Raw genomic sequence first — 27373 nt, 5'->3', positions numbered from 1 at the left:
CAATTATCACAACTTCAGCCCTATTTCCACACAGTTAATGAGAGCCACCCCATATCCAACGGCCTCCAGTCATTCAGTGGCCTGCCCAGCAAGTGCTCATGCTGGTGCCGATTAATGCTCATCTTGAAAAATATGAACATGTCGAAACGGCTTCTGTGGGGAGCTGAGGAAGGGAGTAGCCATCTTTGCTCACAGGCAACTAGCCCAGGGGTGCCGTGCTTGCCACCCCAGTGCTCGGTCGGTGGGGGAAACTTGGCTGGAGGTGGGGGACCCTCCGCAGGGTGGACCGCCATGAGAGGGTGGGAGGCAGGCACTGGGGGGGGGGGGGGGGGGGGGCAACTGGGGGCAACCGCGCACGGCACCACCATGCCAACCCCTGGACCCCAATCCATTCCAGGGGCAACCCTTGTCCCTGCCCGTCTGCCCACCATCTACCCATAACCCGCACCGACTGCCAATGCCTCTGGCCATGCGGCCAAAGGCGATTGCTAATAGGGAATTGGCTATCATGGTTAAAAGAGTGCTTCACGCAACCCAAATGGATTCCTGTGGATGGGCGGGACATGTAGCATGTAGGAGTCACTGCCTAGAATCACATTCACACCTTGATGCCTGAACGCTGTGCCTCAACACTGCGGGAGGCAACACCACATACGCAGCAGCAACATCTGAACACCCAGGGGCTAGGACACAGCTTCGGGGACATATCCATGGCCTGAGGGTGATGAATGCCATGGAGAGGGGGAGAAGGGGAGGGGATGATTGGGTCAGGTTAGAGGTAGAGTCTTGCAAGGGTACGAGCCTGAGGGCTCTGTTGACGGCCCCGCTGCCGTTCGCCCCAGGGAGGTATACAAGGAGTCCGGTGGTGGAGTCATCTGTAAAAATTTGGAACCAGCTGAGGAGAAACTTTAAACTGGGTCACATGTCGGTGATGACTCCACTGTGTGGGAATCATACGTTTATGACGGGGAGATGGATGGGATGTATAGGAGATGGAGGGAGGAAGGGTTAGAGTGGGTCAGGGACATGTTTGCAGAGGGCACATTTTCTGGGCCAGAGGAGCTAGGGGAGAGGTTCGAGGTACGAAGGGAGAGTGAGTTTAGATATTGACAGGTACGGGACTTTGCACACAAGAAACTGCCTTTGTTTCCTCAGATACCCGAGTTGCACTGTAGTGATCTCTGTATATGTAAATACATGATTAGTTAATGTGCTATCAGTTCAGTCAGATGATCACTAGATGGCAACACTAACAGGGACTATATAAGCAAGCTCAAACAGTTTTCCCACTCTTCTTCTCTTTATGTGCGTTGCAGCTAGAGGATCAAAGTGTAACCAGCTCAGAGTATAGTGCATTATATTCATTGTTAATTTAATGCAATCTTAGTTAATTCTACTACTAGTCAAAGTATTAAAGTAAATATAACATGTGCTTTTGGAGAAAATGTTGCTCCCTGATGAGCGGGATTGGTAGGATTGGGGATATATGTGGGTGGGTGGAGGAACAGTAAAGGATCATGCGGCAATGGGGGGAGGAGTTGGGGAGGGAGATAGGATGAGGACTTTGCTGCAAAGCAATGCGCCGAGTGAACTCAACTTCCCTCCGTGCAAGGATGAGTCTTATACAATGTAAGATGGTGCACAGGCTCCACATGACATGGGCTCGCCTGGATGAGTGTTTTTTCCCAGGAAGTAGTGAGCGAGAGGTGTGAGAGGGTGCTGGCGAACTATGTCCATATATTCTGGGATGAGAGAAGTTGGAGAACTTTTGGGAGGCAGTGTTCAGGAACCTATCGAGGATTGTAGAGGTTGGGATGAAGCCGGACCCTATGGTTGGGGTCTTTGAAGTGCCGGAAGTGCCGGAGCCGTTGAAGGTGAAGGGGGCCAATGTCCTGGTCTTCGCCTCTCTGATTGCCCAGAAACGGATACTTTTGAATTGGAGGTCGGGCCACGCCAAGGTGGTTGCGGCATGGTTGGGAGACTGGTACGAGTTTCGCAGGTTGGAGAAAATGAAATTTGCCCGAACCGGGTCGAAGGAGGGCTTCCAGGTATGGTGGAGGCTATTCATGGCCATATTTGAGGAGCTGTTTGTCCCAGAGGCTGGGGTTCGGGGGGGGGGGGGGGGGGGGGGGGGGGGGGGGTGGGTGATGGGAGGGGAGTAAATGGGGGAAAATGTATTAACTGTATAGCCTGTTGGGTTTGGGGTTTGGGTTTATTGCCACGTGTACTGAAGTACAGTGAAAAGTATTGTACTGCGTACAGTCCAGACAGATTGTTCCACACATGAAAAAAAAATACATGTAATGTTATTTTGTTAACTATGTTTTGAGTAAAATAAATATTTTTGGAACTCTTCCGTCCCAATACCCGCTCACTCAGGATTGTCCCCCCCCCCCCCCCCCCCCCCCTTCCCCCACCCTCAGAATGGCGGAGAAGCTACTGGATTCCTCAATCTGATTCGGGAGATGCCTCTCATTGAACTCTCCGATATTACATATTCGGGGCCTTATGGTAAATGTTTTTTGGCATCTAGCTGGTGCCAGAATAATTTTCTTTATCTATTTACAGAATTTGGGTCAGCATTTATGGCCCAACTCTAATTGCTCGTGCGAAGGTTGTGGTGGTGAGCCATTGGACCATAGCAGTGTATACACTGAAGGTACTCACACAACAGTGATATATTTCCACCTCAGAATGGCGTGCACTTTAGAGGGGAATTTGTTGATGGTGGGGTTGTCATGCACCTACATCCCTTGTCCTTCCAGGTGGTATTCCTGCATCTTGTTGTGGATGGTACACACCCCAGCCATAGGGCGAGATTCCACCCCCCCTTCCCCCCCCCCCCCCCCCCCCCCCTCCACCACCCCACCGAGGAAAGTTTTCTGGCAGAGACGGCTCACCATTGGCCGCGAGTGGTATCTTCTGGTCTTGCCAAAGTCAATGGCCATTTGCATTACTTGACAGCCATGCCATCATTGAACCTGCCCGGGTGGGGGTGGGGGGTGGGTGGGGGGAGGGATGGGGAGGAAGTCATCATCTTCAGTGGAATGGAAGATCCCACCAATGTAAAAGGTCAGAAAATCCCAACCAGAGTGTACTAATGGTGGAGGGAGTGAATATTTCAGGTGGTGGCTGGGGTGCCAATCAAGCTGCTTTGTCCTGGATCATGTGAAGGGTTTACCTGTTGATGACGCTGCACGCATCCAGGTAGGCAGAGAGTACTCAATCACCCTCCTGACTTGAGCCTTGTCGGTGGTAGAAAGCCTGAGGGGAGGCAGCAGGTGAATCATTCATCACGGAATACACAGTCGCTGACCTGCTTTTGCAGCCAGAATATAATTATCAGGAAAGGTCGAACAAGCTCAGGCTTTTTGTCGAGAAAAGTGAAGGCTGAGGACTGACTCAACAAAGCTCTTCAAAATTCTGAAAGGGTTTGATTGGATACCTGTACAGAATGTTTTACCACCTGCAGAAAAGTCTGAAACAAGGGACCATAAGTACAAGACAGTCACTAATCCCAGAAGGAATTCAGAAAAAAACTTCCTTTACTCAGAGAGTGGCTAGAATGCATAACTCGCGACCACAACTGAGTAGTTGAAGTGAATACTTTAGGAGGGAGCTCGGTAAGTACATGAGGGAGAAAGGAATAAAAGAAGATTAAGATAGTGTTTGGTAAGGTAAGGTGAGAGGAGGCTCACCAGCAGAGATCAGTTTGGTCTGTATCTATTTTGTATTTCTGCATAGAAATAAAATCGTAAATTAAATTTTGAGGTGGTCCACCCTATCCTCCTGCACCAACAAAAGTCACCGGCAACCTCATTGAGTTTGGAGTTAGGAGGGATTGTTCAGAAATACCTCAACAAATAAAGTACAAAGAAAAAAAATCTCCACAAGATAATGGAATTCGTGAGAAATTAGTAAATGGAGCAAACAGGGAGCCTGCAATCGACCGCAATTCTGTTCACAGTAAAAGGGTAACATCACCATGACAGATCTTTGTAATCCTTGCCGTGGAATGTATGCTATAAATAAAATCATTAGTTTCTACTTGTCAAGTCTCTGAATATAACTTCTGATGTGATGCAATGTGGTTGCATTGGGCTGATTACCAGAAACTTCCAACCTTGCACTCTGTGTCAAATCAGAGGCGCATTTATTTGTGATGAAGTTATGTATGGGGTGCAGGGCTGATGTATAAATACTGGCAGATACAGTTCATCCCAGTAAAAGCTGCTTGCTTCACCTTCAGCTAACTTGTCTTTTTTTCGGGGTAGTATACTTTTTCAGTTTGAAGTATTTCCTCTCTCTACCCCCGCCCCCACCACCAACCTTTGGAAAATGTCGTTCTCGTATCCCTTTGTCCGAAGACGCTGCAATCCCTTCAGGAGCTGTTACGTCCCCAGCCACCTGCTGGATCAGGATTTTGGGCTGCCCCCTCTGTCTGAAGAGCCACTGAGGGACTGGATGGAGTGGGTGGAGAACCAGCTCAACACCAGCTCTCCCGGGAGGTCACGTTCAAACCCGGCTGACAGTGCAGCACCCAGTCACTGCCTGCCAAGCCTGCAGCAGCAACTCAGTGGGGGAATGTCCCTGATCCAGCAGACCGTGGGCAATTGGAAAATCAGCCTCGACGTGAAGCACTTCACCCCTGAAGAACTCCAGGTGAAGATCCAGGAGGGCTACTTGGAGATTTCAGGTATGTTAATGACTGGTAACAGCGCTCAGATAACAATCTGCAAGTTCTGGCCTCTTGCACCTCTTCCATCTTAATCACTCCACGATTGAAGTCCATGCTTTCAGTCCCCTATCTAGAATTCCCTCCCTAATCCTCTCCACCTCGCTGTCTCCCTCTCCTCCTATAAAACACACGTGGAAGCTATACCTCTTCAATCAAGCATTTGGTCATCCGTCCTCATATCTCCTTGTGTGACATGGTTGCACATTTTGTTCGATAAGGCCCTTGTTGGGACATGTTTGCTATGTTAATGGCACAATACAAGTGCAAGTTGTAGTTGTATTAGCAATTATGCGACTGAATTTTGAAAAGGTTATGCATATACCCTCCACCTCTCTCGCCCTCCTGAAAACAATGACCTGTGTTGGTGCTGCAGGTGCCCCCCCCCCCCCCCCCCTCCCCCCCCCCCCCCCCCCCCCCCCCCCCCCCCACCTCCCCAACGCCTCATGATCCAATTGATTTTCCATGTGTTGAGCTTGGACGTGGCAGTGCCAAATTCTTTTCACGCCCACCAATGGCATGGCACATTGGAACTCACTGCAGAACTCCGTGCTCTTTCTGCTTTGGCCCATTCATATATCAGAACACCCTGACAGATCTATAAGTCAACAAGCTGCAATGGGTAGGTCATTTAAATATATCCAGTCCAATTTTGAAGACTATCACTGCCACATTCTTTTGATAATCTTATCAAAAGAGTAACATTGTGATTTAAGTTAAACAAAAAGTTGACAAAGGAGAAAGTTGCTTCACGTTAGGGAACGTAGAAATGCTGAAATGCTGAAATTTCCAGTCCGTAACTTTTTCAACAAATCCCACCCCCCCCAAAAAAAAGTTGTGTTTCTGTCCTAATGTCTGTCTCAGGTTTATCTCTAGACGGATGTTAATTTACAGGTGAAGATTTACATTTCAGCCTCTACTTTCCTTGAGTATTTAATGCAAATGGTCAGATCGCACCCTGAATAATGTGTCCAGTTCTCATCGCTGAGGCACCAGGGAGATAGTCGAACCCTGGGAACAGCCCATTGCTGATCCAGAGAGGCAGAATTATAATCGAGGCAGTTTCCATATGAACACACCATGCCATCTCACTACTTGTGTGCTATTTTTACACAAATGTTAGCCTTGCTTCACACCAGGGTGAAAACAGAACACCCAGATCAGTATGAGCTAACAGAAATATTGGACCGTGAATCTTCGCTGCTTGGGATCTCTACTCTCTGGCATAAGAGGGCTGGGTTTTGAGTAAAAACTGGAGATAATTTGGGCTTTTCAGCCTGGAAAGGCAGTAAATGGAGTGCACAGGAAAAGTCATAGTGGTGTAGACAACAGTGACTACACTTCAAAACGATTTAATTGGCTGTAAAGAACTTTGACACGTACAGTGGTTGGGGAAAGGCATTATACGAACATGCATAATAGGAGCAGAAGTAGGCCATTCGGCCCTCAAGCCTGCTCCACCATTCAACAAGGCCATAACTGATCTGTGTGTATCCCGGATTCCGCGTGAATGAATACAAACATAAACAAACAACTTTTTCTTTTATAATGGGGTGGCAGGGTGGCATAATGGTCAGCACAGCTGCCTCACAGCACAAGAACCCGGGTTCGATTCCGACCTTGGGTGACTGTGTGCAGTATGCATGTTTTTCCCATGTCTGCGTGAGTTTCCTCTGGGTGCTCCGGTTTCCTCCCACAGTCTAAAGATGTGAATGTTAGGTGGATTGACCATGCTAAATTTTCCCTCAGTGTCCAAATGTTAGGTGGGCTTGCGGGATAGGGTGGGGAAGTGGGCCTCAGTAGGGTGCTCTATCAGAGGGCTGGTGCAGACTCGATGGGCAGAATTACCTCCTTCTGCACTATAGAGATTCTAGAATTCTATTCTATAAGATATTAAATGTTGTAGAAAAGGTAAATCTACTGAAAGTTAATCAGTGACAGTAGGACTTGGGGGACCACACTCTAAGTAAAAAGAAAGAACTTTATATTTACATTTCACCCTTTATGACCACAGAACTTTCCAAGATGCTTTAGAATTAGCAAAATATTTCTCAGGGTATTGAAAGTAAAAATTAAAGAATCATGAAGAATTAATTGGATGATGTAATGGACAGATTAGAAGTACTTCTCAGCGGATGATCTAGGGTGGCATTCCTTGTCAGGGTATATCTTGTAGTCTTATGAAACCTCCTCGTTGTCGTGATATCATTGTTGTGTTGTAATTCACTGACTGACCACTAGGAGTCTCACTAGTATATAGGTGAATGTTAGAGTAAGGTGACTGGAGAGCTGAGAGAGAGATAGTGGCTTGTGCATGTTCATACTGTTGTTCATCTGTCATTTTGTATATCTTTAATCCACAGTTAATGTTGATAAATCGTTTATAGCTTTAGCTACAAGTGTTCTTGCAATATAAATCAGGCCATCCAAAAGAACATTACATGGTACCAGGGCTGAATGGTATTAAACACTGAGAAAAAACTATCAGACTGCCGCAAAGTGCACAGAGATTTGAAAATTTTGCAGACTGCAAGAATTAACAACATGGAGTCGTTGAAGCCATCAATAAGTCTCAGATGGTAATGTGGACAGCAACTACCGTGTGTTTAAACAACTATTTAATCTGTTTCTTAGTTCAGTAAATTTAGAAGATCAATCAGATTTACGTAAGTTGGTGATGCCCCTAACAGCGGCAGGGCCCGAAGCAATTGCTGTGTTTAATACGTTTAAGTTTGCAAACAATGAAGAATGTAAAAATTTTAACTCAGTAATTTGAAGATTGAATGAACATTGCACCCCCAGAAAGAGTGAAATTTCTGAACGCTATGTGTTTAGATCACATTTACAGAAGACAGAAGAGCCCATAGATCATTTCATCACTGATTTAAAGTTAAAAGCTAAAACCTGTAATTTTTCTGCGGTGTATCCTTCCATGATTCAGGACCAAATTGTGTTGGTATGAATCAAAATAAGCTGAGGGAACGGTTGCTGAGGGAATTGGAGCTGTCCTTGGAACAAACAGTTAATATTTGTCAGACTCACGAGTTAGCAGCAAAACTTTCTAAAATGTTTCTCAGTGATGGTGTTGTCTTCTTGGAGGAAAGAACTCCGGTTGTTGCTCTTTTTCCAAAAAGGCAGAAAACTTCCAAAAAAAGGCAGGAAAGTTCCTGCAGCTTGTGGCACACCAACAGACAGGTCAAAGATCAGGACAAAGTATTTCTGTGTGCAAGATGTGGTCAAAGGAACAAATTAAATCAGTGTCCAGTGTTTGGCAAGTTTTGTTCCAGATGCAAAGGAAAAAAATCACTTTGCTCAAATTGTTACTCTAAGCTCAACCCCAGATCAGTCAGCACAGTGGAAGACACAGTCTCCACTGGTGAAAAAGCGTTGTTTGCTGGAGTAATAACAGAGAAGAATTTTTTTTTTAGAGACAGCAAAACATTCTCCAGTACTTAAAAAATTCGAACTGATGCTCCATTTAATTAAATGCGGTTGATGAGAACAAATGGTTGCTACCACTTGAAGTGAACGGTATAGTGGTCCAATTGAAGTTAGACACTGGTGCCAAAGCCAATTTAATCAGCATGTTTGACTTAAAAAATCTAAAAATTCAGCTGATTAGAGGAAATCATAAAATAGCTCAGAGAGATAAAATGGTTAAATGTTATGGTGCTTCTGACCTGCGTTTGGTGGTGAAGAACACAGTTTATTCCATCCCATTCTGTATTGTTTCCGAGTACTTGGATTCATTATTAGGTGATCAGTCCTGTGATGAATTAGGTCGAGAGCAGTTGGTATATCGCATCCACAAAAAGATTGTATCAACACTCTAATGATTCTGAGAACATTATCTGCAAATTCAGCAATGTGTTCACAGGTTTTCGTGCACTACTATTCGCCTATAAGATACAACTCGAAGAGGATGCAAAACCTGTGATACAGGATCCAAGAAGAGTACCTGCACTTCTCTCGGATCACCTCAAATAGGAGCTAGACAGAATGACAAAACTAAAAGTAATCAGAAAGATAGAAGAACCTACCGATTGGCTAAATTCCATGGTATGGGTAAAGAAAAAGAATGACATATTTGCATATGTACAGATCCCAATGATTTTAACGAAAATATCAAAAGAGAACATTACCAAATACCAAGCATGAGGAAATCACATCTGAAATGGCTGGTGCACAATTCTTTATGAAACTTGACGCATCTCAAGGTTTCTGGCATCTAAAGCTAGAGAAACAAAGTACAAACTACTGCACTTTTTATATGCCATTTGGAAGGTATTGCTTTCTGAGAATGCCATTTTGCATAATTTCGGCATCAGAAATGTTTTACCGTGCCATGGACCATATAATTGGAGGCATCGAAGGTGTACGTGGATGACATCATCATTTGGGGCTCAACCGTAGAAGAGCACAATACAAGGTTGTTTAAAGTTCCAACGAGCATCAGGAGAAATGAACAAAGAACAAAGAACAAAGGAAAGTACAGCACAGGAATAGGTCCTTCGGCCCTCCAAGCCTGCGCCGATCATGCTGGGGGTCCATATCCCTCTATTCCCTCACTATGAGCTGAATTTCAACAAGCAAAAGTGCCAATTGGAGTAACTCAGGTCATATTCCTCTGTGACAAGCTCTCATCGTATGGCAATGAACCTGACAAGGATAAAATCCAAGCAATTCTCAACATGCCGAAACCATCTGACAAGAAAGCCACCCTAGGAGTGATGGGTATGATCAATTTCAGAGGGAAATTCATTCCAAACCTGTCAGCAAAAACAGCACATCTACATGATCTCCTGCACAAGACAAAAGATTTCACTTGAACTGAGCAACATGAGCAAGAGTGGAAGAAGCTCAAGATTTCATTAACCACCATGGCAGTTTTCACATTTTTTGACCCATCTGAGCAGATTAAAGTGTCAACAGATGCGTCGAAAGAAGCAGTTCTTCTGCAACACGAGCATGATGATTGGAAACCAGTTGCATATGCATCACGGTCCATGACAACAAAAAAACAGAGGTACGCTCAAATCAAAAAAGAATGTCTAGGTTTAGTTGAAGGCTTGGAGAAATTCTATGATGATGTGTATGGTTTTCTGACTTTCACAGTTGAGACAGATCATTGTTCTTTGGTGAACATCATCAACAAGAATCTCAAGCAAATGTCTCTGAGCATTCAGAGGTTGATGATGAAGTTACAATGCTGTGACTTCAATCTCATCTACACGCCAGGCAAATATTTGTTCTGAGCAGATGCATTATCAAGAGCGCCGATAAAAAATATTAGTAGTGAAATTTCTGATGATGTAGCAAGCTTTGACAAAAGTCATCTGGACTCGAAACGTTAGCTCTTTTCTCTCCCTACACATGCTGCCAGACCTGCTGAGATGTTCCAGCATTTTTTCTTTGGCAGTGGTATCATGGTTGTGTTGTAATTCACCGACTGACCACTAGAAGTCTCATTAGTATGTAAGTGAATGTTGGAGTCAGGTGACCTCAGGCTGACTGGGGAGCGGAGAGGGAGAAAGTGGCTTGTGCATGTTCATACTGTTATTCATCTGTTGTTTTGTATATCTTTGATCCACAGTTAATGTTAATAAATTGTTTCTAGATTTAGCTACAAGTGTTCTTGCAATATAAATCAGGCCCACTGGCAGGAATGTTGCACAGGGCTGTTTTGCGCGGAAATTATGCAGTTGCAAATTGGAATTGACACATACAATAAAGAATCAAATAAAAGTATAAGAGCATTTAAATGGCTCCAGGTTTTTGTCTGAGTTAAGATTTACTAGCATGCTGTTCATAACAATTCCACTCTGCAATCGAAATTTTTTTCACAAATTCCATATGGTAGCTCAGCAAGGAAATGCACCACCCAAGGGGAGAGGGAGCCAGATAGACCAGAAAGACTCCAGGTTCATCCTGCACTCTGTTCTATTTATCTGGTCGCTGCCAGAGTAACAGGAGGGATCCTATAACTAGCCACAATATTCCTGGGCCAGGTTTCAATCTACCTTTTTATCTCTCAGAATTGCATTCCATGCCCTACAACTGGAGCAGAAACCCAGTTTGCATACTTAAGTAGTGTGGTGAATGTATTGCTGTAACAATTCACCATATGATTATCTGTATTACGCTGTTGCCCATGTGGGCTCCACCTATGGACCATTGTATGGTACTGCCTATAATGTAGCATGCTGGGGCCTGTGTGGGCTTTGCTCCTGACTCCACCTCTTGAGGGGAGGTATAAAGAGCAGTCGCCCTGTAGGTGGCTCCCACTAGTAGACCAGTCGCAGACAGGCACTGTTCTAGTTGATTAAAGCCACAATTTACATCTACTCCTGGTTTCATGTGAATTGATGGTCGCATCAAGTAGCCTCCAACTGGGCCCATAAATACACCTACCCACAACCCACCTTCCATGTGCATCAGTGAGGGGACTTGAGGTGAGCCCAAACCTGATTTCAATTGCTGGCTGCCAGATTTTCAGTTCGCAAACAGGTACCTAGTGGTTAAAAATCCCCCTCCCCCTCACTGCCGACATTCCTGAAGTGTGTGACTACTTGGGTAAATGTGCTACTGTTGCCTTAGGAACTGTACTGCAGCATGGGCCGATCCCATACTGAGAGGAGGAGAAAATAAAATTGTATGTCTTAGAAAATAAGTATTCCTTCAAAATACATTTTTGTTCATCTATCCCAAGAGATCAGTAAGTTAGCTTATCACACTGGGAAAGTGTTGATTGTATTTGCCAACCATGATTGTTGACGCACAATTTACACAATTACTAGTCAACAACCAGTTGCTGTTTTGCAAACCTTTCCTCCTCACTACATAATAATTACAGTGCAATTATTTTGATCTGTAGAAGGTCGACATGGTTAAGCTCGAACAGTCAATGCTCCTCTGTAAATATTGTAAAGGCTGTATCAAGCAGTAATATATGTGACTAAATTCTTTATCAAAGTGTCACAGGGTATTACCATTAGCGATTAGAATATTGTCCGTAACTTAAAACTAAGATTGATGGTCAGGACATTGCAGGTGAAACAGCATTAGAAATGTTTTGCATTTGATTTTTATAATACCAAGGGCGGGATTCTCCGTTAGCTGACGCCGAAATTGGGAAAAGCAATTGGGTGGAGAATTGGTTTTGACGCCAAAATCGCAGTATGTGCAAATTTGACGCCAAATTGCACTTCTCCATCACCTTGACAGCGGCATAAATTCGTTTTGAAACTCATGTACAGCAGACATCATTTGTATATCATTAGCTGCCTTGATCCGGTATTCTCCGGGGCCTCCGTGATTCTCCGCCTCTCTTGGGGCGAGTTCCCGGCGGCGTGGTTCACTTGTGCTTTTAAATATCGTGAAACCAGCGTGGCAGCTGCAGAGGAAGAGAGAGGGCGTACGGAAAGTGTCCCACATTGCCATAGTTTACTGACAGCTATGCCATTGGTCGGGGGGGCTTCTGCCAGGGCCAGGAGGAGTAGTGCGGTTGGCCAGAGGTTGGGTTGTGGAATTGGGGTGGAATGGCATAGAGCATCATCGCCGCAGTGAGCAAGGCAGCCATGTAGCTACGGCCAACCGCTAACTTCCCACTTTGAACTTAGTGCCAAGGGTCGTATGGGTGTCCCCCCAAGTCACCTCCCTCGGTGCCCTCTGGCCCCAGCTGACCATCAGCTGTATGGGCGCACTCCAGCATGGCAAGTGCCACCTTGTTGGCTGGGATGGTGTGTGTGGGGATTGTAATGTGTATGTGCGGCTGCAGCTCGTTAGCCTCCCGAGTGTCAGTCACAGACCTGGCAAATCCCACACCGTTTTCATTGGAATAGATTGTGTTCCACACGGCACCGGTGCTAGCCCCTCAATATTAGTGGAATCGGTCCAGGTTTGGTGCCTGTTTTTCTCTCGCAAAAGTCTACGAATTCTGCGTTGGTGTCATTTTCATTCTTTTGCGACCTTGAGGTTTACTTCACACAGCCAATCGTAGTGATGGTGTCGCTATTTTATGGTCCTCTGCAGTACCGCCTGACATATCCACCTTTTCCTTTGCAATCTTTAAACTGATTGCTCTGGCAATGTCCAAAATTCTATTTTCACTGATGTTTAAACCCCGCTGTAGAAATGTGAGGTCAGTTTGAAAGTTGTTGATATGCAAAGCCAATGCAATAATATATGTAAATGGAGAACCCCACTCCATGTAAGATGTACGGAGTGGCAGCGTTCAAAGAGCAGATACATCTCCAAACCATTTGCAAGTGTGATTAGTTGCACTGAATGCCAGAGACACAGTAGAGTTAAATTTCTCAAGATTTGAATAATAAAAATTGTCATGTTTATAGTTCATGATTTTCATCAAAAACAGAACCCTAGATTCTCTGCTGCAAGTTACCCCACCCCGCCAACCAATATCCAAGATTTCCGGATGGGAGTGATGTTGTGTATATGAACCCAAAGTACGGGTGGATAAATTATAATATGATTGGAAATTAATTAATATAACTCTAAATTATAATACTGTATTTTATTTCAATATCTGTGACACATTCTTGAAATCTCAATCACAAATGCCACAGCCCTCTCAACGACAAATATTCCATGTATGTTGGCACTCCTCAACAAGAGGGGAACTTCACTTGCTGGGGCACAGGATGAACGTTGGACGCATTCCCCGGGACGTTCTGAGGGAGCCAGAAGGAAGAAACCATTGAGACATCCAAAGCTCCTCTTCAAGTATGCTAGCAAGCATGACATGAAGGCCTTTCACACATGGGAGACTTTATCAATCAACTGAGGTGCATGGCAATATTTCCAGTGGGCCAGCGTGTGCCACGTTGACAATCAGTGGCTACAGGACGTTGCCAATATCGAAAACAACAATGCATAACATCTGACAACCTTCTCATATATGGCACTTATAACAGAAACCGGTGTCTCATGGATTGGTTTCTTCAGCCATCAGCAAACATGCACCAAATGAAACTATCCTATCCCAGTGGATTTCCTGCATTCCTATTACTTGATGTAGATGGAAGAATGCTGATGATCATAATGTATTTTGTGCTATTTGCATCTTCGCTGCGGGTGACACATTAAATATTAAAAGGTTATAATTGCAGGATAATTCATTGCAAAGATATGGGGCGGAATTCTCCGCTCCCGCCGGCATCGGGAAGGCCGTCATGAACTCGGCCGAGTTTCACAACGGCCTCGGAGGCCGCTCCTCGCACCCTATTCACATCCCCCCCCCCCCCCCCCCCCACCCAGGGGGCTAGGAGCGGCGCTCCGTAAATCTCGGCCGCTTGGCCTTGACGCTTGCGTCAAGGTGGCAGGCCGAGAATGACGCGACGGCGGTGCCTAAGTGATGTCAGCCGCGCATGCGCAGGTTGGCCGGCTCCAACCCGTGCATGTGCGGTTGCCGTCTGCCACTCCGCTGCCCCGCAAGACATGGCGGCTTGATCCTGCGGGGCGGCGGAGGGGAAAGAGTGCGTCTCTTGGAGATGCCGGTCCGACGATCGGTGGGCACCGACCGCGGGCCAGTCCCCTGCCAAGCACGGCCGTGGTGCTCACTCCCCTCTCCACCCCCCACAAGCCACAAACGAAACTTTGGCGCCATGTTCACGACGGCAGCAACCAGGTATGGTTGCCACCGGCGTGAACAGGTCGGGAACGTCAGGCACATCCGAGCGGGGGTGGGAGAATCGCGGGGGGTGTCGTGAGTCGCCCGGCCCTCCCACCCGGCGTGGGGAGCGGAGAATTGCGCCCATGAGATTTCAAAAGAACTCTTTGTGGGGCGGAATTCTCTGTTCCTGAGGCAAAGTGCCGGCACCAATGGAGGATCCGCGGATGTTTCATGATGGGACAATCAGCGCAAACCCATCACCGATTCCAGTACCGGTGAGGGGCTCACACCGGCGCTGCATGAAACACTTCTGGATCACATGGAAAATGGCCGGAGAATCGGCGGGTCCTGAGCCATGCATGCACAGGGCAGCAGGGGCAGCAGGGTAGCATGGTGGTTAGCATAAATGCTTCACAGCTCCAGGGTCCCAGGTTCGATTCCCGGCTGGGTCACTGTCTGTGTGGAGTCTGCACGTCCTCCCCGTGTGTGCGTGGGTTTCCTCCGGGTGCTCCGGTTTCCTCCCACAGTCCAAAGATGTGCGGGTTAGGTGGATTGGCCATGCTAAATTGCCCGTAGTGTCCTAATAAAAGTAAGGTTAGGGGGGGGGGGGTTGTTGGGTTACGGGTATAGGGTGGATACGTGGGTTTGAGTAGGGTGATCATGGCTCGGCACAACATTGAGGGCCGAAGGGCCTGTTCTGTGCTGTACTGTTCTATGTTCTATGTTCTAGGGCTGACCAGCTGCCCCGGCCGTGCCGGACAACATGGCTCCGGCCGCGCTGGACCGTGTACCCGCCCACCCTGACCCCACAGCCCACCCCCTGGCCACCCACATCACACCCTCCAGTCTTAGCATAAGCCCCCCCCCCCCCCCGGACCAACGCCACGGATCCTGGCCGAGTGTGGCAGCGCTGGACACTGATTGCAGTCGGCACGCCAGGTTCCCGACCGCTGGGACCGTGGCCCTTGCCGTCGGGAAGTCGGCCCATCGGAGGTGAAGCCATCGCCGTTGGGCCGGCTGATGACGCGCCATGTCATTGCTACTGCGCGCAGCGTGCGTCCTGATTATGCCAATTTGGAGGGGGCGGAGCATTGCAACCCGGCGTCAAACCAGGGCCGACCCTGATTCCAGCATCAGGAGCCACTCTCCACCCGATCGCCGATCCCGATTGCGGCATCGGGCTACGGAGAATTATTTTCTTCAGTCAGTGCAGAGATGCCGACCATTCTAATACTGTAACAGGCTTCCTTAGTCTGCTGCCCTCAATCTCTACTCTACCCTCCAGACAGACTGCCTGGACAGGATCAAGTGCATCTGGCAGCAGGAACTGACTGCTAATGTGCCAGGATGGTGAAAAGATGCACAATTCTGGCTGGGTTGTGCCTGATGGTGGCTTATATTTCTAGACCACTGGATGGCACCATTACAAGGATAATTGAGCATTTCAGTTAATCAAATTTAAGAAAAGCTGTTGCTGATATTACTACACCAACACCAATGTCCATTTAGCATTCCTCGCTCTGCTATTTAACAGAACCATTCATACTTTAACATTTCTTTGTGTGACTCAGTGTCCACATTTGTTTGCTCATCACCCCTGTGAAATGCCTCAGGATGTTTTACTATGAGGCATAATATAAATGCAAGTACTTGTACTTGAATGGGCAGAGGAAGATCACACTAATAATACCATCAGTGATTTCTACTCTACAGATTACTGATGATTCTGCTCTGCAATTTTCCTTGTGTGCAGATACACACATAAACACAATAATGTGGCATAAATGATCACAGAGCTTTGCTCCTCGTTAATTTACTTGCATAATTACATAATCACCAGTGCTTAAAGTAGGTCGCAAGTGTAAGTTGGCATTCCACTCCCCCCCCCCCCCCCACCGAAACCTTCCTACCCCCACACGAACCCCCCCAACCCACCCCCATGTGAACCACCGCAACCCTTCCTTCCCCTCATCCCATGGTGAACCACACATGCAGCTAACGATGGCCTCTCTGTGTCCCTGCAGGGGATGTTGCCCCACAACTGTCGAGAGAGCCCTCAGACTGGCGGTGGTGTGCCGGACATCAGAATCATCAGCACATTCAAGGAACTGGGCCTTCGAGGTTATGGGGGTGGCCGAGGACAGAGCGGTCACCAATGCAGAGGTCGGCACATGCCGCAGAGTTCAGAATCCACCGGGCCCCATCAAGATGACCTGTCAAGCAAGAGTTGCTAATGCCATTCATACTGATCACTGACCACATGTTGTTTCTCTGGCATGATCTCAAACCGATGGCGCCGGCCCATCCAGGGTAGTCCCCCCCACCCCGCTTCCCAGCTCCCATGTGAACACCTTGAAGGAGAACTCTGAGGATGCCACCATAGATAGCTGTCATCCCCACCCTCCACCAGCGCAGTGGGCAACGTTAGTGGTCAGGCATCTGGAGCACACCTCACGGTTGTAGATGCACATCAGCTGGAGACAGTAACACCCAGGCGAGAAAGCAGTCAGTCTGCTGGATCCCAGGACCCAGCTGGGTCCCATTCAGTTCCTGAGCCTCTGGAATAGGTTTACCCAGAGCTGATGCAGACATTAGGGTGCGTCGTGATATTCAGAGGGGGATGTCAGTGACACTTCAGCACCTTTATAGCTGATTGGAGGCTACACTCCCAGAGGCTACGGGTGCAGGAGATGGCACCAGCAATGTGTGGCACTGAGGCCATCACTGCTAGGGTAGCCTGATGCACAACATCGGCAGCATGAGTGGAGGTGTTCAGGGCGCAGCTCAGTTACTGACTGCCGTGGTTGAGGGCCTCGGTAGACTGTCCTACTCGCTGGAGGACCCAATACCAGGTGGACCTTGATGAGGCACTGTGGTACAGGACCCGGCCTCAGATGGGAATGAGCGAGCTTGTCCCTGTCACAGGTGGGCAATGCTGAGGTACTGCAGAGGATGGCCCAGTCACTGAAGAGTATCGACAAGGGCATCGACACCATGATGCAGACATTGGGGAGCCACCAGGCTCAATTCAGCTGCCCCTCCATTCCGAAGTGAACCCCAGGGCCCTATGGGTACCAACCAGGCAGAGGGGGTGCTGGGTGCCAACACAGTCCTATCCTATGGAGTGGCAAAGGCAGCCACCAGCTGCCCAAGATCCACCCATCTGATGACATTGCGTCTTGCAGTTGCCATCCGGCCTGGCGTGCATGTGCCACCAGCAAGTGCCCCAGGGCCCTCCTGCCCCAGAGCCCCCAGAGGATTCCTGCCAGTGGCATCGAAGGCCACAGGATGCGGTAAGCAGCATGCTGCCTCCACCTCTGATGTGCATCAGGTCACCTAGACGCAGCGGTAGAGCAAGGAAGGCTAAGCACATCGAGGATCACTGAGAGGGCACTGGCGAGGGTGGGGAACGGGGTAGATTGGGGGTAAGGACGGGTTTGGACATGGGGGTAGGTGGTGTGGGAATGGCTTTCTGGGCCATTTTAGAGGGCATTTAGGAGTCATTTAAGGTGGCACTGCCAGGGTGCCAGTGTGCCCAGGTGCTGACACCTTGTCCAGTGGGCATGCACCTAGGGTGAGGGCCTCCAATCCCCTGGCATACCCCCATTGCTGTGGAGCTGTGGATCTGGAGTCACATGTTGGCAAGACCAGGTAAGGACGGCGGATTTCCTTCCCTGAAGGGCGTGACTGAACCAGGTGGGTTTGAAAGACTTTTAATTCCAGATATTTTATTGAATTCAAATTTCAACATCTGCTGTGGTGGAATTTGAACTTGGTCTACAGAGCAATACCCTGGGTCTCTAGATTACTAGTCCAGTGACAACACCACTATGCCATTGCCAGCCCTGTGACTGTGTAGAATAATACCACAATAATCAATAAATGTAATGAAATGCTTCAAAGGTTGGTCATGAAGAGCACCCACAAACCCCCAGAACGTCTAGATCAACTGCAATTCGCATACCTCCGCAACCGGTCCACAGCTGCAGATGCCATCTCCCTGGCCCTACACTTATCCCTAGAGCATTTTGACAACAAGGACTCCTACATCAGACTCCTATTTATTGACTACAGCTCTGCCTTCAACATCATAATCCCAGCCAAGCTGATATCAAAACTCTAAAACCTAGGACTTCTCCTCACTCTGCAACTGGATCCTCTACTTTCTGACCCACAGACCACAGTCAGTAAGAATAAAAAGCAATACCTCCTCCAACTTCAACCATCGGACAGGAGATACCAAAGTCTGAGAACACACGCGAACAGATTCAAAAACAGCTTCTTCCCCACTGTTACCAGACTCCTAAACTACCCTCTTATGGACAGACCTAATTAATACTGCATCCTGTATCCTGTCGCTGTCTATGTATTTACATTGTGTACCTTGCGTTGCCCTATTATGTAATTTATTTGAATTTTATTTTATTTTCATGCACTTTCAAATCGAATCCAATATGTGTGGAATGTAAAGTCTAGCATATAGTGATGTCACAACAAAAATGCATTACAGGAGCACTATGTGGTGACATTCCAATGTCGATATGTAATGAATTCACACACTGTCATTTCATGCCATAAGAATGCCCCAAAACCCTCTCCAGCAAATAAATTACTTTTGAAGTGCAGTCCCACAGTCTCTATGTATTGAAATTGTATTTCCAATGGTTGAGCAATTAATGTTTTAATGATGGTGGATGAAATAAGAGTCTTAAGTATTGAAGCACCTAAAACTTGAACCACTCGAGAACATTCATTTTTAACCAGAAATATTCGAACAGGTGTGTTGGTAATTGTTATTTTTATAAATAAAGAAATATTAATGTAATAACTCGTAATATGTACTGCACATTTTAAAACGTATGCCTGTACCCAATGTGTGGATGTAAAATGTACCAAGACCTGAAAATAAACTGTGAAACAAATATTCCAATAATTGACTTGCTGAAGATCAATTTCCCTATGAGTGAAATACGTTCTCTCATGAAACTTGATCTTGTGAGATGTAACGCAATCGTGATTTAAAAACAAAATTCCTTGTGTGAAGATTCAGTATGCCAATGGAGCAGAAAGTAGAGGCACAATGGTTCGCACTGGTGCCTCACAGCGCCAGGTACCTGGGTTAAATTCCGGCCTCTGGTGTGTGGAGTTGGCACGTTCTCCCTGTGTCTGAGTGGGTTTCCTCCAGGTGCTCCGGTTTCCTCCCACAGTCCAAAGATGTGCAGATTAGGTTGATTGACCATGCTAAATTATCCCTTAATGTGCAAAGATTGGATGGGGTTATGGGATTGTAGGGGGCTGGGCCTAGGCGGAGTGCTCTTTCGGAGGGTCGGTGCAGACTCGGTGGGCCGAATGGCCTCCTCCTGCACTGGAGGAATTCTATGATTCTATGAAGTTTGCTGTGTATGTTCAATATATCTATGTCTCAATTTCAGCCGATAGAAATGGGGAGCGAATAGGTGTTGAAATTAAACGTTCTCCCCCTATAATGAGAGGCAAATTTTCTGAGTGAATCACTGAGCCAATCCTTGATACCTCCTAGCAAAGGTTAGAAACCTGCACAGCTGGCAGCTTGAGAGGTCTTCTGCAGTCCCTTTCCCATTGTGTAAATGTTGTGTGCTGATATGGTGTAGGGAAATGGAAAGAGAGAGAAAAATCTGAAAAAGAGGGAAAACACACTATGCAATTCAAATGTTGTTAAAATAAAGACCAATTACACCCTCTCCTACTTTAACTGCACCCCCCCATCCCCCCATCCCCCTCGCCCACCCCTTAGATATCATGCAGTTCTTCTTAACTTCTTGATCTTCCCTTCTTCAGACAACATGCAGGCATTTTAAATTCAGGCTTAGTGTCATCCAGCTACTGTTTGCTTGCTCACACTCTTTCCAGCCTTGGACCAAAGGGCTTGACCCTACCTCTGAACACTTCAACTAGAAAAGCTGAGTGGCTTCTTGGTAAAGTGTCTCAAAAAAAAATCAAGACCACAATGACAGCAAAGGCACCTACTATGAATTATTCAACTGAACACAATGCACATTTAAGGTTTTCCCGGCAATGGTACAATTGGGATGGTAGAATATTGACCTGAAGCTGTAGTGTCTTGATTTTATGTTGTGAAACCATCGCACGATTCTCATATCAACCCTGAGGGTTCAGATAGAATTCAAACTTTCACTAACATCTAACTGGAGATGTGAAGGAAAGCAGCAAGCGTAAAGAAGTCTGTTCCCAAAAGGTTAAAGTAAAGGCTGCCCTGTTAAAACCAAACATGGTCATGTCGATGCTTCTTGCATGTAGGTGCTTCCTGATCTTTTGAAGGAGCTGACTGCTGAACTAAAGTTCCATGGCACTGCCGACTCACCTCACCTAAAAGCCTATACCGTCAGTGATGGCCTAGACGTAGACTATTTTACACCACATGGCACAATAGTTGGGTCCATTCCTGTCCTCACCCAATGGGTATTGCCAATCAGCAGTTTCATGTTTATATTCTCTCCATGTACACATACTTGTTGAAGTATCGCATCGCATTGCATTTAAGCAGGCCGTAACCATTTCAATCACAGCTGTTTGAACTGATTTGCAATTATTAAACATTATTCAACTGAAATTGAAGAGGAAGATAAAAATGAAAAAAGTTTTTAAAATACCGTTGTGATGATACACATTACTGATCAGAGTGATGTATGTATTTTGGGCCTTATGCTCCCTCTTAATGTAGCTTTTGCACGATGAAATATTGACAGATGAAAATGTTCTTGTTTCCAGGAAGCCATAAAGAAAGACAAGATCAACATGGGTTTATTTCTAGAAATTTTACTAGAAAATACAAGTGAGTACATTGTCTTCTTTGATGGAATCATTGGCCGAAATTTTCCAGACGTTCCTGCCAACAGGACCTTCTGGCAATGGAGGGTGCGAACAATGGGAAAACCCATTGACAGTGGTGGGCCGGGAAGATCCACCATGAGCCAATGGCGGGCCGCCACCATCGCCACAATATATGCCGCCGCAGGGCAGAAAATCACGTCAATTGCCTTCATAGTTAACTCTAATAGTGTTTAATAAGATGTTCCAAACTCACAACTATAATAGAGGCATGATATGGAGATGCCGGCGTTGGACTGGGGTGGGCACAGTAAGAAGTCTTACAACACCAGGTTAAAGTCCAACAGGTTTATTTGGAATCACTAGCTTTCGGAGCATAGCTCCTTCATTAGGTCAGTCCTGATGAAGCACCTGATGAAGGAGCTATGCTCCGAATGCTAGCGATTCCAAATAAACCTGTTGGATTTTAACCTGGTGTAATAGAGGCAGGTAGAGAAAGGGATGGAAGTGAGGATTCAACCCTTCTTTTGGTTAAGTAGAATTTCCAATTTAGGCAAATTGATGACAAAAAGACAGTTCTTTAGGTCAACGTGAGAGAGGAACAGAAAGGAGGTGAGGGAAAGTGTGTGTAAATGTACATGTGTAACTATTTCAATGCTCAGTGAACAATTAACAAAAGTAACGGTTTAATCTTTTATGATGTTGCACACAGGGAAACCAAGTTCAAGACCAATTCAAGCTGGTTTAGAGAATAGCAGGATTGGCTGGGGGAGACAGTGGCTAACTGATAATGTTGCTGGATTAATAATCCATGGGAACACGGGATCAAACCCCACCACAGCATGTGGCAGAATTTTTAAATTCAGTTAATAAAATCTGGAATTAAAAGCTAATCTCTGTAATGGTGACTGTGAAACCATTGTCCACCATTCTGGTTCACTCATTTTCTCTAGGGTTAGGAAATCTGCAGTGCCTACCTAGGACTGAATTTTACGTGCCCCCAGCAGGCATGTTTTCCACAAGGCGGGGAAAATATGCATGTAAAATATGGCGGGTGCTCATCTCCATAATATCGGGATCAGGCAGTCGTTAAAAGCAGCAGCTCGCCACCATATTTGAATGAGTAATCAAGGGACAATTAGGGTCTAGCCTGATAATACAATGCCCACACCATAAAATGTTTGGTGTAGGCAACCGGGTGCAGGAAGCCCAATTCTTTTTCACTTAAATGCTTAATGGGTGGGATGAGGGGATTGGAGGGGGGGGGGGGAGGTCAGTCTTCAGGGGCTACATTTTCCTGATTAGAACATAGAACATAGAACATTACAGCGCAGTACGGGCCCTTCGGCCCTCGATGTTGCGCCGACCTGTGAAACCATCTGAAGCCTATCTGACCTACACTATTCCATTTTCATCCATATGTCTATCCAGTGACCACTTAAATGCCCTTAAAGTTGGCGAGTCTACTACTGTTGCAGGCAGGGCGTTCCACACCCCTACTACTCTCTGAGTAAAGAAACTGCCTCTGATATCTGTCCTATATCTACCACCCCTCAATTTAAAGCTATGTCCCCTCGTGTTGGTCATCACCATCCGAGGAAAGAGACTCTCACTGTCCACCCTATCTAACCCTCTGACTATCTTATATGTCTCTATTAAGTCACCTCTCAGCCTTCTCCTCTCTAACGAAAACAACCTCAAGTCCCTGAGCCTTTCCTCGTAAGACCTTCCCTCCATATCAGGCAACATCCTAGTAAATCTCCTCTGAACCCTTTCCAAAGCTTCCACATCCTTCCTATAATGTGGTGACCAGAACTGCACGCAGTACTCCAGGAGCGGCCGCACCAGCGTTATGTACAGCTGCAGCATGACCTTGTGGCTCCGAAACTCAATCCCCCTGCTTATAAAGGCTAGCACACCATATTAACCTGGGTGGCAACTTTCAGGGATTTATGTACCTGGATGCTGAGATCTCTCTGTTCATCTACACTACCAAGAATCTTGCCATTAGCCCAGTACTCTGCATTCCTGTTACTCCTTCCAAAGTGAACCACCTCACACTTTTCCGCATTAAACTCCATCTGCCACCTCTCAGCCCAGCTCTGCAGCTTATCTATGTCCCTCTGCCTTCAGCACTATCCACAATTCCACCGACCTTCGTGTCATCTGCAAATTTACTAACCCTTCTACACCCTCTTCCAGGTCATTTATAAAAATGACAAACAGCAGTGGCCCCAAAACAGATCCTTGCGGTAAACCACTAGTAACTGAACTCCAGGATGAACATTTGCCATCAACCACCACCCTGTCTTCTTTCAGCTAGCCAATTACTGATCCAAACCGCTAAATCACCTTCAATCCAATACTTCCTTATTTTCTGCAATAGCCTACCGTGGGGAACCTTATCAAACGCCTTACTGAAATCCATATACACCACATCAACCGCTTTACCCTCATCCACCTGTTTGGTCACCTTCTCAAAAAACTCAATAAGGTTTGTGAGGCATGACCTACCCCTCACAAAACCGTGTTGACTATCGCTAATCAACTTGTTCTTTTCAAGATGATTATAAACCCTATCTCTTATAACCTTTTCCAACATTTTACCCACAATCAAAATAAGGCTCACAGGTCTATAATTACCAGGGTTGTCTCTACTCCCCTTCTTGAACAAGGGGACAACATTTGCTATCCTCCAGTCTTCCGGCACTATTCCTGTCGACAAAGACGACATAAAGATCAACGACAAAGGCTCTGCAATCTCCTCCCTGGCTTCCCAGAGAATCCTAGGATAAATCCCATCTGGCCCAGGGGACTTACCTATTTTTACATTTTCCAAAATTGCTAACACCTCCTCCTTGTGAACCTCAATTCCATCTAGCCTGGTCGACTGAATCTGAGTATTCTCCTTGATAACATTGTCTTTCTCCAGTGTAAGACGAAAAATATCCATTTAACGCCTCCCCTATCTCCTCTGATTCCACACACAACTTTCCACTACTGTGGGGTGGGGTGTTCCCCCTTAGGCTGAAGCCCCCCTTCCTTTCTACCCACTCGCTTCCTTAAAACCACCACTCACCCCACCCTCCACCACACCATTGCCCCTCTACCTAACCTGCCCAAATCCACCCAGCCTATGATGCCAGAACTACCTACTCCATGAATCCATGGGCATTGGTCTTCTACTCCTGCAGCTCCCAGCAGTGGCCACTAATGCCTTCGGGACTGATGGAGCTGCTGGCCAATTGGATTGGTCTGCAACACCAGAGGGAGGACTTTCTTCCCAGTGAGGGGTGCAAGTGCCACTCGGCCCTCTTAATCTGCCCCACAGCGCGTTATGGCTGCGGAGCAGGTTGGCGTGGAGCATGTCGGCTCCACGCAGACATTGTTTCCGGGAGGGAGGGGGTTGGGGGGAGGTGGAGGTGGGGTACACTACCTGCCTCACCTGTATTATTTTGCCCTTGGTCTGGCCTACATGTGACTCCAGACCCAGTCGACAGTCACTGAGTTCAAGGGCAATTTGGAATGGGCAAACTAATGCTGGCTTTGCCAGCGATGCCCCCATCCCATGACAGAATACGTAAAATAGAAACAAAAGCAGGAAGGGAAGAAAGAAATTGACTGGAAGGGAAGCAGAAGAAGGAGATAGGCAGAGGAGAAGGAGGAAAGATTAGAGGGCAATAGTTGAGAAACAAGGCTCAAGGTGAGGGGGAGGTAGGAAATTACTTTCATGGCACACGCTCAAACAGCACAATGTAGATTCAGGGTGATTGCTCTTGGTAAAAATTAGTCCAAGTGTAAACTTTTGGGCGAGACCAGGGTATTACAAAAACTAAAATGACAATTCAATAAACAAATATAATAATTTAATTGCGAAATAAGCAATTTTTTGATTTGTAAAATGATGTGTTTAGTCTCTTAGTTTAGACAATAGAAATTGCTGTCACTGAGAAGAAAATGGCAGATTAAGAAGAAACCAATTTGAGGAAACGTTCTAAGCAATCTGTACAAACCCAGTATCTAGGTTGTGCAGTCACAGGTTTATGTACTCTCACTATAATCTGTGTGTCATGGATGGTGACAGGTTAGCGCGACGTTTTCAACATTGCAAATATCACAGAAACATCTACTGAAGTAACAGGTACTGTCCACCCTTATAAGAAATCTTCAATGGAATGAGTACCTCATGTATCCCCAGGTTCCTTTACATGATAGACATCAGAATCTCATGGTAAATGTGTAAAACACTCATGAAGCAGATACCAAACTTGAGGAAGCATCATGTCACAGAATTCATACCCATGTTCCCTGCTTTCATTTGCTAGATTTTCCATGAACTGATTATTTTCCTGTTTTTTCTTCTGTTTAAAAATGTGATTGCAGGTTTCCACCAGATGTGGACACCCTGTTGGTGACCTCGTCCTTAACCCCTGATGGGATTCTAATTGTGGAAGCTCCACTCCCCAATCCTGCTGTCCAGGTTCCTGTAGAAATAATGGTTCCTGTTCAAAAAGAGGTGAAGTCTGAAGAAGTGGACACAGAGAAGGACAAAGAGATAGAGAAGGGGGTAGAGCAAGAGAAGGAGCCAGAGATGGAGCACGAGAAGGAGCCAGAGGAAGACCAGGAGGTCCCAAGGGAGCAGGACAAAGATAAGGAAACACAGCAAGAGAGAGAGCCAGAGAAAGAGGAAGCAGAGCAAGAGAAAGTGGTACAGCAAGAGGAAGAGAAGGAAGTAACCCAATGAAACACGAGTTGGTGCAAGCGAAGACAACAGATCAACCCATTAAAAAACTTTGCAAATGAAATGCCAATTAATTTAAAGCGTAGGTTGATTTTAGCAGAGTTGGTGAAAACCTTTTCTACATTAATGTGGAGAATTAAAAATAAGACGAATAAAGCAATGAGTATACTTGAGAAATCGGATGAGCTATTTGCACTAACAGAACGCATTATTTAGAAGTGTCTTAAACACTTGATGCAATGAAAGAACTGCCAAGTTTTAGAACATTATGTTTTGTACTGAAGCCATAATGGGTATCTCAAACCGCAATATGCTGTTGAAAATAACGGATATCAGAGTATGGTTGCAAGGCAATAATGTAATCATGAAATTCAGAGAAGCTGAAAGTGCAAAGCTTTTATGATTTATAATTGTAGTTTAAAGCTCACGGTTAGATTGCCTATAATTTCGTTTTATAATTATATGCTGTTCTTTTTATGGCTGACTGGGTTCCATTTTGTTGGTCGTTTTTTTCGATTGGCCGCATGCGTTGTGTCACGATGCACAGTTGACTTTTGTGCTGAAGGATTTACTTAAGTTTTGCGATAGATCATTTACACTTAAGCACTACTGCATTTGTGACCAAGTCATATTAGATGGGGTTACGGGGATGGGTTGGGGGCACGGGCCTAGGTAGGGTGCTCTTCTCAAGGGTCGGTGCAGACTTGATTGGCGTAATGGCCTCCTTCTGCACTGTAGGGATTCTATGGTTCTATGATTCTATGACTGGCAAGATGGTGACCGAGTGCAGTAGATCCATGAAAGCAGTACGTAGTAATGTGGACATCTTAATTATGCACAGTGTGTATGGCTCAGCTATTGTGCCATCGCTAACTGCCATACATTAACAAGGCAAGGATAAGCCCTTTAACCAAATGTTCAGAGTCACTAATGAAGATACTAAAGATACGTTAAGGTCACCTTATTCTTTCAACCTCGCACTGGTATTAGTTAAGAAGAAAAGAATGACAGAACTGGATTAATATACACTTAATGTAATGATATATGGGCAGTCTCAATCTAGTTCACAGTGGATATGACCCACAATGCAAGACCACTTCTAATTTGACAATTGACATCAAAAGGCAATCTCCTTCAGGGAGGTCAGTTTGAATGGAAAATTGTCCATGTGTTCAAGGCATGCTTATGAGCCTTGTCAAAGGTTTATTATTTTCGATGGATAGAGGGAATCTTATTCTTCGGGCGCGGTTTTACGTTGTGCCCGAAAAGCAGCTAACCGGAGCACAGCATGGCCGATAGAAGCCGGGAGACCCCGCTCCTGAGGTCTACCTGGCTCACAGTGCCTCACAAGATCACGTTGCGATGTAAATCCTGCCCATTATGGGCGGAATCACTTTTTAGCAAATGTGCATATTAAAACGAGACAGCGAGGCTCACT

The 27373-nt window shown here is 46.2% G+C and overlaps 1 protein-coding gene across 1 annotated transcript; it reads left to right on the top strand.

The window, feature by feature from the left end:
- Positions 1–4219: 4219 nt before the first annotated feature.
- Positions 4220–26412, top strand: si:dkey-1k23.3 (heat shock protein beta-1). The gene is made up of 3 exons (XM_038791367.1): positions 4220–4696; positions 21135–21198; positions 25578–26412. Exons 1-3 carry the CDS (start codon positions 4339–4341, stop codon positions 25936–25938), a joined length of 783 nt encoding a protein of 260 aa, XP_038647295.1. The 5' UTR covers positions 4220–4338; the 3' UTR covers positions 25939–26412.
- Positions 26413–27373: the final 961 nt, after the last annotated feature.

The sequence above is a fragment of the Scyliorhinus canicula genome, chromosome 1, assembly GCF_902713615.1.
Source record: "Scyliorhinus canicula chromosome 1, sScyCan1.1, whole genome shotgun sequence".
NCBI classification, from domain to species: domain Eukaryota; kingdom Metazoa; phylum Chordata; class Chondrichthyes; order Carcharhiniformes; family Scyliorhinidae; genus Scyliorhinus; species Scyliorhinus canicula.
The sequence above is the reverse complement of the archived record's forward strand: the minus strand, read 5'-3'. Positions and strand labels throughout refer to the sequence as shown.